Genomic DNA, 11,885 nt, shown 5'->3' on the forward strand with positions numbered 1-11,885 from the left:
ATAATTAAATTGATAACAATGTAGAATTTTGTTATGAGAAAACTACTTAAAGTGGACGACAATTATCGGTTATTAACATAGGGGTTAAATTTTAAATTTATTTGAATTAAGGGGTCTTCCTACTGTGACGGGTTGAAACAATCTCAAAAGATGTATGCCTTCAGAGGAAGGGATTTTTAAACGCCGTTTTTCTCGAAACAGCATTTTCGAAACTGGCCGACATGATTACCAAGAAACCAGAAGTCCGATCCACTCGAAATTTGTCAGGTATATTCACTAGATGTTGCTTCATCGTCTGACCCAGAATTGTACAACTATTTCCAAAATTCAGTCTTTGCGATCAAAAAAACCATCACTTTCTTTGTTAAGAATCGAAAGCAATTTCTTCGAAACCCTGCCATTTCTTTATTTCTCAATATTTCTTTGTCATCCTAGTCCAGACGATAGCCACACGTCTACAGATTAAGAATACGTTCGCACTTTGTATTTTGAATAATTACAACGTCTGATATCGAGTCAGCCAATCGGAAAGGACATTTTCCAACGCGCTCTCTTCACGGTGCTCCTATTTCACAACAAACGTATATTTTCACTTATAAAAAATACTTTTACGTTCTCAAAAGACGACAGAATAACCACAAAAATTTGCAAAAGGATACACGTAACACTTGCTTCGTTTTAAATTTCCGAAAAATCAAGTGCTTTTCCCTTTAAACGCTCTTGCTAATCTTCGCATCGCCGGTCACAGCGTTCCAATTTACCCCGCCACATTTCTTCCGTCGACTATACCTTCGCGACGCGAACGTTCGAACGAGAGAATCGAATCCTGCGGATACTTCGAGGCGGCGAAACTTGCGACACGCGTGTACACACGTGTAGTTTCGTGGACGCTTGCGCGTAATCCTCGACGACTGCAGTGAGACTGCACAATGAGAAAGGCGGTGGCTTAATTAAAGAAGCTCGCCGCGGTGAAAATGAGGGACGATTGGATGGCATTGCCGAAGTACGGGGCCGTTCTTAAACAAAAGGGCTCGAACCGCGGGAACAAAGCGAACAAGCTTGAGATGAATTTCAAGAGAGGAGAGAAGGAGGAAAAACACACGCGAGAGAGCTTGGTTCGATGTGGAACAACGGGAAAAGTCATCGTTGATACGTTTCACTTTTATCTTGTTTCTACCGCAATCCTAGGTATCGCGTTCTTCAAAGAGTCCGAGTTTCGTGTTACGCTTTGCCGGTAGAGAAGTTATCGTAAAGGACGATTATCGTAATAATCCGAAGCGCGGAATTTTGCACAGAATTCAGTCGCAAATGTATATCTCTATTTTTTTTTAAATTGGTTCTTTAAAGTCGCATCAACCACATTTATGGGTTATTAGCGACTTAATGTCTAGGTTCACATTTTATTATATAATTTGGTATGCTTTAAGTATAATAGTTCATTCGAAACGACGAAAGTTCGATATTTCTGTTTCTTCGAAACGAATTATGACGGTCGTGAAGAAAAAAGCTCTGTTTCCGGGTTCGCGACATTTTGGCGCGTTAATTTGAATTTTCGTATACTTCCCGCCGGAGAATTCTTAGTTTTTATCACTGAAAGTTCGTAGAATTTCATTTCGTTCGCCTTCAATAGCTGAAGACGTGTCGTAAAACTGGAGTTTCTTAAGGGTAAATTAGAAACTTGCGTGAAAATTTTCAGTGAGAAACTTGCGTGAAAATTGAAAATTTAAACCTGGTGAAAATTTCAGTTTGTTGTAAAAATTGTGTACATTGCGCGACAGATCAGATATTAGCTGTATCTATTAGATATACTGATTGGTAATTAGAATTTTTTAACGATTTCTAGCAGCTGTCGTTTTACTTTGAATATGGAAAATAGTATTTATTACGATGATTAAAGGAAAAAGGAGAACGTTAGAACCATTACCACCTGTTATACTAACGAATCTTATTAACGTATAATTATCTCTGTTTTGAGAGACGGCAGAACCCGCAGTTGAAATATTAATCATCATTTATATCAGCTAGATTATTAATGTACCGTAATAATGTGCATTTTCTTTCGAACAAGCATTTATCTCCTCCGAATTTCTCTGGCTTCAACGCTTTTTCCAAGCTTTCGAACTTCCTTGCTCTCTGTTGAATATCAGATAAGCTGCGATTAATTGATAACAAATATCTGAATTGAACTGATTTCTAATTAAATTTTTAAAGAATTCTCAATACTGAAATTTCTATTACGTTATTCTTTCACTTTTCGTATACTCCATCTCATCTGAATAAATGTAATATTCCAAAAAATTAAAATTTTTAAAACATATTTTTAAGTATTACACAAAATACTTCACTTTTCGTAAATAAACGCACGCAAGATCTTTCTAAAACAACATACTATACGCTGTTAACTCACAAACGAAACTACGCGATATTATATATTTATACAAAATTTATAATACGCGTAAGTGATAAGAGAGAAATCTGTAATTTTCCTCGTGAAATTCGAAACGCGTCCCCTAAACCCACTGTTAATATTTACTATTTATTTCTTTCCAATTACATTCCCCAAAAAATAAATTGGCACAAAAATCCCCAATCTACCTAGAAGCACAGAAAAACGTCATTTCGGAAATTTCAAATTACTTCGTCCCGATTAAATCGTACAAGATCCTTGAATGGACAGGTGAAAACGCCCACCTCTCTTACGTCATCCTTCCGCGTTACAAATCCCACCGTACCGTTAACGCCACGCCGTGTATCCACGCACTCCGGATCAATGAAGTACGGTCGAGCAAAGGATCGAGGAGCTCCGGAAACCATTCATCTTCATCAATACGTCATGCCGTGTTTTATTCGAAGCTCGATCGTTGGCTGGCTCATCGTTCGTGGTTGCTCGGCTGTGTTGCGTAACCGAAGCATTCTCGTTCAAGGAATTAGATTACAGTTGATATTTTTCCGCGATAAAACAACGTCATAGAAATTGATGAAACGTAGATAGAGTCGCGCGTTAGATTAACGCGTTCACAGACCGGCAGCGATGTTCATAAAACACTGGATGACGGTTCGATTTTATTACTCAAGTGTTTGTTATCGTTAGACTTGGGGTTTGTGATGCGTTTACGGAAAATTTGAAAGCAGAAAAATACATGTATAATATATGTATAATATTTAGTGAATAAAATAATTTTTTTTTCATTTTGGAAGTGACGTGGTGTAAAGTAATTACTCGGGCAAGTTGTTTAGTAAAAATATATGTATTTGAATCCGATAACGCTTAGCCTAATTTTGAAGTGTAGGCGACGCGAGTCTACGACAAAAGGCCTCGTGCCTTTTTTGGGGCTCCCTTAAGTAGCCCCTTTTCCCTGGGAAAGTCCCAGGAAGTGAGGGCGCGGGCCTGCATTGCCGAGGTAATACTCTTGTCCCCGAGGACGAGGAATCGATTCTTCGTATTATATAAAAAAAAGAATGAAACAGTCGAAATGCTGTTTTACAAATTTATTATTACAGTCACTTACAGACGAACAATTGGAAGACATAAGTTTTCCAGTCAAGTTGGATTGTAATCATATCTACGTTCTGTATCTCCTGTATTTTCGAACTTTTCTAAAAAAAAATCGTTCGTTGTTATTTTTCGTTGCAAACAATTTTTCCAATACTTTCGTGTGAAACATTTAAGTACCGATGAAATTATTGCGTTAAACTCCTGTTTGCATTTACCTTCTCTCTAACATTCAACATTATGTAAAAGCGTAAAAAGTACTTTTACATAACTCGTTTGAAAGAAGAACTGCACTCACAACAATTCTGCCTTTCTAAATATCACGATCCAATAAAAACCGTGTTTCCTTTACAAAAACGGAAATTGCAACAAGCTCCCAGGCGGGGGAACCTGAAAATAAAATCGAATAGCGTTGATGCCACAAAGAACCTCACCATGCAACGTCAACTGCAAGTAAACGTTTTTATGAAATCAAATTTCGAATACCAAATCGCTTTTCAGTGGAACGTTACGAATAAATAAAACACGATACTTCGGTCGGATGTTCTCGAACATTTTTCTTTAGAAACGAACCTAGATAATCAACTTTCGATGTAACGTTAACCCTTTGCGGCGTGAATAGTTCAGTTAGTTCGCACTCGTTTGGTCACTATTGGGCAGTACCGTGTAATTTTGCGTTTACTTCGATATTTCGACGTAATATTAGCTATAGAATATTAAGTTTTTCAATTATTGTCGTTTGTAATTTATAATTTATCATTGTACGATATCTGAAGGTGCAAAAATTCCTGTATCGAGTGATTCGACTTAGGACAGCAAAGGGTTGAGGGAACATAAACTTGATAACAGCAAACGTTTAGAAAAAATTAAAATTATTAATTAAAAAATTTTTAGAAAGGAATAAAAAGGCGACGGGTCAGAAAAGACCCGAAGACCGTTCTAGGGTTAACAAATATCATTTTTTACCAAAACTACGGACGTGGAAGAAGTTTCATTGATACCTCGAACTCGTTTAAAATCTGCAACAACCTAATAAACACCATTCGTCTATTTCACTGAAAATCAAGGTCGTACGTACATACAGTGGGTGAAAAAGTAATGGCACATCCTTTGAAACAGAACAATTTTTTTAAAATTGGACCAAACGACTTGAGTTTCTTTTTTTGAGAAATTAGAAGGATTAGTTTGCTAGAAAATTTCCACGTGTGTAGTTTTAGTAAAAATCTTCGAGCCTTGTTATCATTCTTTTAAATAACTTTCGCTGTTATCAAGTTTACGTTCCCTCAACCCTATCGCTGCGCCAAATTTCAGTACACAACGCGCGTGGCGGATTCAGACGTTCCACAAAGGTCGCAAAATTTTCTTCTTTACCCGTTATACATTTGAAAATTTGTTTTATCGAATTAACGTGGGTAGAGTGTGCAGAGGATAAAAATTAAGGGTTAAATTAGCCTGGAAGTGTGCCAAAAGGCTCCAACAGCACAATGCGAAGAAATTTTCAAAGCGCCTATAGGCTCCAATAGCGGCGGAAAGAGATTTAACCTTCCGCGGTCCTACGTAGAATCAGACTCGACACAAAAATCTTTTCCCATGTAGAAATTGTAATTCTGCCTCGGTGCCGCATTCTATACACGCGATACGAACTTTCAGGCACAATGGGACGATGTCAGAGCACGCCAGGACTCGTGGAGTCACGGGGTCGTATACCGCTGGAGAACACGTGTATCTCTCCCGTAAACACAAAATCCACTCAGGCGTACTCGGCTGGACACTCGTTGTTCTCTCCCAGTCCGAGCCCGGTGACGTCGCGCGGTTTTGCCAGCGCCGGGAACAACGTCAACGTGAACAACGGCGCAAGGAGCATGGATAGTCCGATGAGTGCCACGAGCAGTGGCCACAGCAGCGAGGATCAGACCGCCAGGGCACCACAATCCGCTACCACGCAACCCTCCACCGGCAGACAATCTACCCACTCTGGCAAGTATTTCAACTCCTCGAGCGCCACACCAACTGGAAATATACCACCGTGTAAATCTCCTCCTTCTCAATTTCTCCACCCAGATTTTCTTCCTTAACTCTCTTTCTCTCTCCTCAATTCTTCCACCCAGATTTTCTTCCTTAACTCTCTCTCCTCAATTCTCCCACCCAGATTTTCTTCCTTAACTCTCTCTCCTCAATCCTTGCACCCAGATTTTCTTCCTTAACTCTCTCTATCTCTCTCTCTCGCGCGGACCTTCACATTCTCCTTCGTGATTTAGGGGGATGTTAAAGTCACTCTTCTGCTCCGGTGGAGAAATGGAAATTTTTCATGACTGATGCATGAATATCCTTTTGATTCAACGGTTGGTTAATCGAATATGGTAGGATGGAATTGAGAGAGAGAGAGAGAAAGGACGTGGTTATTTTTGTGTATAATGAGATTGAAAATCGGGACGTGTTTTCTTAAGGGAGAGCCTCAGTTTTGAACACAGTCTGAGATTTTGAAAGTTATTCTTTAATTTGATTTTATTAATTGGAAAGTAATGGGAGTCTATGGGAAAATATGGGAGTAATGTCTCCACGAGGAATAAAAAATCAATATTTAGGCTGGACAGCGAGTGTAAACTCGGGGCTGAACTATTGTAATTCGAAGTAGTTTGTGAGGAAAATTGATGTAAACTTTATGTTTCATTAAAAAATAATTCTTTCCACGATTTGTTAATTTTTTAATATATTGAAACTCAAATAAATACATTGAATTTGGTAACTCAGTTACAGCTAATTGACAGAAATGATTGAATAAACAATATTAAAATGTTTTTACAGTAATTATTTCTTGTAATGATCAGTTTTATTTTTATGCAATAAATGACATTAGATATTTTGTATAATAGTTTTGGTAGAGTTTTTCGACTTGTGCCCTTTGAAGATTAATCAATTACTACTTATTTCAAATAGAAGTAATAATTATTGAAAAAATAATTGATCAAGATACACTTGTCAACAATTTTACCATGAATTTCACCTTTTATATAACACTTATGATACACAGTTTGCAAAAACATAGGTAAGGAAGTGAAATAATAAATTCTTACATATTTCATGCACACTTAACATATTCATGTCGCTAACTCGAGTTTTTTTTATCGTTAAATATTTCCGGATATTTTTAACGCATGAAGTCGTCGCACGAGACAAACACGAGTGCATAATTTTTATAAATATCTATCATACAGTACACTTTGCATAAATTCTGCATTCCTGTTACGTAATAAAATGATTGTTAATATTTCTGTTAATTAGTTCACGACTAATATGAAATGTGTTACTTCTTCTAGGCATGACTTGTAATAGCATGACACAATTAGTCAGCGAAGGTGCGACACCACTTTTAGGCGCCAGTGAAGCATTATTGGCCGAAATTATACATATTCGGGAACGTTTAATTTCTTTGGAGTCTGACAACGCGACACTGAGTGCCAAAGTGATTAAACAAGAACGGGAAGTGCAGAACCGTTTGGACGAGATTCAGATGCATATTTGCGGTGCTAGCTCGACTTCCAGCTTAGAGGACAACAACGAACGAAATCGAGAAAGCATCATTTAACAAGAAACAAAGCCGCGAGAGCGCGGCAAAACAAAACTGGCACGAATACGACACTATTTGGCTGACGCTACTGATGACAGGTAGAGTACTATACCTTACCAGATAAATACACAGTTTTAAATCCTGAAGGAAACATTTGAGAACACTCGTTTTAAATTTTTAGTTTAACCTATATTATTTGACTTTAATGATTATTTCATGAATATAAGTAAATCGTGTTAAAGGTACATAACAGATGATCGTGAAGAACTTGAAGAAGCCAGAATCTCTGGTAGATCTAGTGATACAAAATCAATTGGTAGCCTCAGTCAGCATTTCTTTGAAAGTGACGAAGATGAGAAATATTATGGCACTTGCAATGGTTATGCTTCCCAACCTGGTAGTAAATCAAACTTATTGCTATGCAGTGAATGTGATCAGAAGTCTCGTACCTGCACTTACAGACCACAAACACCTGGTTCTTATTCTAGTAGATATGTTGAAGAACGTTTTGACGATCGACTTCAGGATCCAGGAACTTCTGGCATATATAGGAGCCCAATTCGTATAACTTCTCCACGGTCACTATACTATGATCCAGAATGTAGTGGTCAATCTTCTTCACCTAGATCATTACATCATGATCAGGACTATCAAGCACGAAGGGGCTGGTCAAAAAAGTATGAACAAGAACGTGATCGAAAGGACTATAAAGACATGGATCTGGAGGACGATGATGACAGTCCTGTCTGTGATCTTTGCCATGGAAATGGTCACATTGTTCAATGTGAACATTGTGATTTTTCTAGCGAAGGTGATCTAATATGCTTCCGATGTCAAAGTGACAAAGCTTCATCAAATGGTCAAAATTGCCCCCATTGTGAAAAAAATGAGAGAATACTATCTAGTAGAATAGGGTCGCAAAGGGGAGCAACATCATCCACTGATGAAGGAAAGTACCCAGTAGATGCTATAGTAAAAATACAAGTTAACGATCGCATGATTGATGTAGACTCAGTTGAAACACCTGAAAGTGACTTATCAAGTAATCATCATCACCAGAGAAGTACAATGGAACGACTAGATACTATTGTTGAGGCAAAGGGAGACACTGCCAGTGAAAATGATGAGGAAAATGGGGGTACAAAGCTGAATGGAACTAGCAGCGCAAGATATCTCAATTACATGATCGTACTATTTCTGTAAATATACATGGTTAAGGTAACTGCGATTGAGCTATGGATTATGTTGGTATATGGAGAGTATTGTTTTGTTGAAATTAGTAGTTTAAGAAATGATAAACATGAATACACTTGTAATGCTATACAAGTTTTAAAATCTTGGAGAACCTCATGATAGGTACATACATTTATACTGCACTGTTATAATACTGTTACAATATTATACTATTTCTGCTAATAGTATATTATTATAACATTTCTTACTCTATAAAAATATACCACTTTGATAGCATTATTAAACATTTGATTTAAACTGAAGTGGGATAATACAAAACATAATACCCATTACTGATATTAACTATTATGAAATTATATATAGTGCAATTAACAAGTCCTAATAAATATTCTCCCAAAAGTGATCCTAAATATTTATTTTAAAAAACAGTAATACAGATTGCTATTTTTCGTTTCTATAGAATTTTATAATGAAGTAAAACAGGTAACATTTTCATAGCAAAAGTGTTTAGCCCTTTATTTTATTTACTAAAATTTTCTAACTTAAAAATTTCGAACGTTTAAATATTTAAAAATCAAGATAATTATAAATACTTTCAAAACGGATACATAGAAGACAAGGACACGCTAGGCTGAAACATTTCACGCCCTCTTGTACTCGTTCTATTTATAAGGCCAACCCTACTCGATTTATAAAAAAAATTTGAAAAGATAGACTCACTAATCCTCAACAACGACACTCTCCATCCAAGACGAAGCATTTTCAAAAGTATTCCTCTGCAGCACGAAAAAATTTCGTAAATTTTATCGTGTCACAACTTTTTAAAATGTTCCGTACTTCACAGGTTGCTTGACATCGAAATTCGTTGCCGTGATATTTTCGGCGCCGTGGCTCAATTCGCATGTAAATAAACTGCCAAAGGAACATTCATCCTTATATCGTAGGGCCGTATAGGTTAATAGGTAACTCGTAATATTTAAAATGCTATATGAGAGAATGAAAGAGAAAGGACGATTGACAGAGAGAATGAGGGAGAAAGAGAGAAAGAGAGAACGAGAGCGAGAAAGAATGAGAGAAAAAGAGAGAAAGAGGTAAGTAAGAGAGGGAGAGATGTTATATTATGTTCGACACGCGCAGTGTTGCCATGAGCTGAGATCCGTAATGCAACGATCGACACGATTCCATGTGCAACATTTAGGATGGGTTTGTGCAGAAATCGTTGTTCATTTTCACTTATACTCTCTTCTTTCCTTTTTCTTAATTGTTTACATAAAGAACATTCATACGAAATATTTTCACAATTATCGTAGAGGGCATAGTTACATAGAATGAAAAGAAAAAAAAACTAGACTACTTGCAATTGTCAAAAGAAATTGAACGTATCGATTAAAAAAAACTCGCGGAATATATTTGTCCTATAGTTTAGATATTTCAATTAATAACGGATTAAGATTTGTACACAAACCCGTACTAACTCATGTTCGGGACCAACTAAAGCCACCATCTGCATCACTGCTTTCATTTCCGGTCATTATCTCCCATACACTGCTTTCACATAAGAAATACAAGGATAATATAGGCAAGTTTTATTGATACACTTCCTTTATCGAAATTTCAAAAATCATTTCAATGAATTATGTTTCCTTATTATTTAACAAAAAAAACTTTACCCGTAAAAAAGGCACTGAAACTTTTATCCACCGTCATAGAATGATTTAACCAAACAAATTTAGTCTCATCATTTTCAGTTTCTTGTACTTTTTTCAAAATACCGCAAATTGAATGCATAAAAATTACGAACGTGAACATCTTTCGACCAGAAATAAAAGCATTCATAACGAGTCGTAATCAGTTTTGAATGTTCAATCGAAATGGACGATAAAATTCCTTGTCCTCGAATCAGGAAAATCGTCTTTTCTCGAGGGCCTCAGAGGGACCGAATTTCTCCGAATTCGAAAAATCAAAACGGAATCATAACCCCCCTTTCTCTACCTTCCCGAGATTTCGTCGTTTTCTTACCTCATCATTGTTCCGTCTGAAGTCAAAACACTGCTGACAATATCGTAACTAGCGTTGTGAGAATTATTGCAATACTCTTTTCTCGTTATATCGTCAAGCACCGATAAAACACAGTTGTTTCAATAAAAAAATTCTCGAATCGTAAGTGAATGCTGTTAATTATCATTACTAAAAAATCTTCACCAAATATTCAACCAAATACAAACAGTTAAAATCCTATTTCAACAATTACATTTTACAAATAATTGTCACTGATTGCTAAGAAACAATTTTCAAGAAGGCTGCTAAAATTTGAATGCACAAGCCATTACTCTCGAAATGTATTAAATAGCAAAGACACTTAGAGTAGTTGTATAATGTTTGCTTCATCGTTATAGCTAACAAAATTTCAAAAAGGAGTAAAATTATTAGCAAAATTGAAACTCTCACAGTTCTAGCAACGATTTCTCATGGTAGACATTTGAAAGAGAAAGAAGCAAAGCCCGAAGGAATTCTTTTCCTAAAATCATTCGAATAACATAATGGGGCACAAATGTTCATACTCGTTAGATATCCGTAACGTTTAATTGCGAGGAAGGTAAACTTCAGACTGGCTCGTTTCTATCGTAAGAAAAAGCGAGATAAAGAAAAAAGAACAAAAAAACAAAAAAGAAAGGAACAGAATAACTCCGAACTACAAAATACGATTTGTAATAAGGATAGCAACTTTTTTAGTATTTATAAATCATCGAATAGATTTTAATAGTTAAACACATTTTTTTAACATTCACTCCCCACTTTGTAAGCAAAAACCGCACGTTTATCGCTTTAAAACAGAGACGCGATTTCGATTTTGTGAAAGGAAACGCGTAATTTCCAATTACGAAGGAAACGAAGGTGAAAAACGGAGAGGAAAGGAAATACGCAACGGGTATACTGCATATACATAGTTATATAGTTAGCTTCCAATAATATGGAGGGGCGTATTTCATGCGAAAAATTTTGCGGGACTAGACTTACGTCATCTTATGATATCCATTATCAGGAATACACCGTAAAGTCTAAGGGAGTACATAATTTTAGGGTGTATCGATAAACTCAATAAACTACCCTTATACTTTGAAGCAATGACGGTAATAACTCGACAGTGTGAACAAATTTTGTTAAACATTTTGAAGTACTTCAATTTTCGTATTAATTTACATCAAATGCTTGAAAAAACGTATAAAAATCAAGGATTTCTCTGTTCCTTCGTATTCTCTTCTTTTTATATTCTTCATAGTCCCTTCGTATTTTTGTAAACGAAAGAAGTTGCGATTAGAAGAAACGGTGGTGAACATTTTTTTTTTTTTTTTTGAGAATATTTTCTAAGAGCATCAATTAGATAATTTTTTAATAATATCTTCTTCTTTTAGCGTCAAATACCGTTCATTAAGGAAAACGTTTTCTTTTCTTAGCGTCGAATAACATTTTCTGAGAAAAGTATCTTCTTTTCTTAGCATCAAATTTTAAAAAAAAAAATATTTCCTTGTTCCTCGTTTTGTATTCGTAAAATAATAACAATACTTGTGAAAAGATTCGAATCGATCGAGTTACTTCGTCTTTGCGACGAACTATCGGGTATAATAATCT

The 11,885-nt window shown here is 36.1% G+C and overlaps 1 protein-coding gene across 1 annotated transcript in view; it reads left to right on the top strand.

Moving 5' to 3' along the window:
• Positions 1-8,264, top strand: part of LOC108575326 — a 99,340-nt gene extending 91,076 nt beyond the window's left edge. Inside the window, exons 6-8 of the mRNA XM_017938092.1 lie at positions 5,144-5,470; positions 6,811-7,065; positions 7,300-8,264. Coding sequence (XP_017793581.1) covers positions 5,144-5,470; positions 6,811-7,065; positions 7,300-8,264 — 1,547 coding nt within the window. The remainder of the gene's footprint in view (positions 1-5,143; positions 5,471-6,810; positions 7,066-7,299) is intronic.
• The last annotated feature ends 3,621 nt before the right edge of the window (positions 8,265-11,885 follow it).

The sequence above is a fragment of the Habropoda laboriosa genome, unplaced genomic scaffold (assembly GCF_001263275.1).
Source record: "Habropoda laboriosa isolate 0110345459 unplaced genomic scaffold, ASM126327v1 scaffold143, whole genome shotgun sequence".
In the NCBI taxonomy this organism is placed as follows: Eukaryota; Metazoa; Arthropoda; class Insecta; order Hymenoptera; family Apidae; genus Habropoda; species Habropoda laboriosa.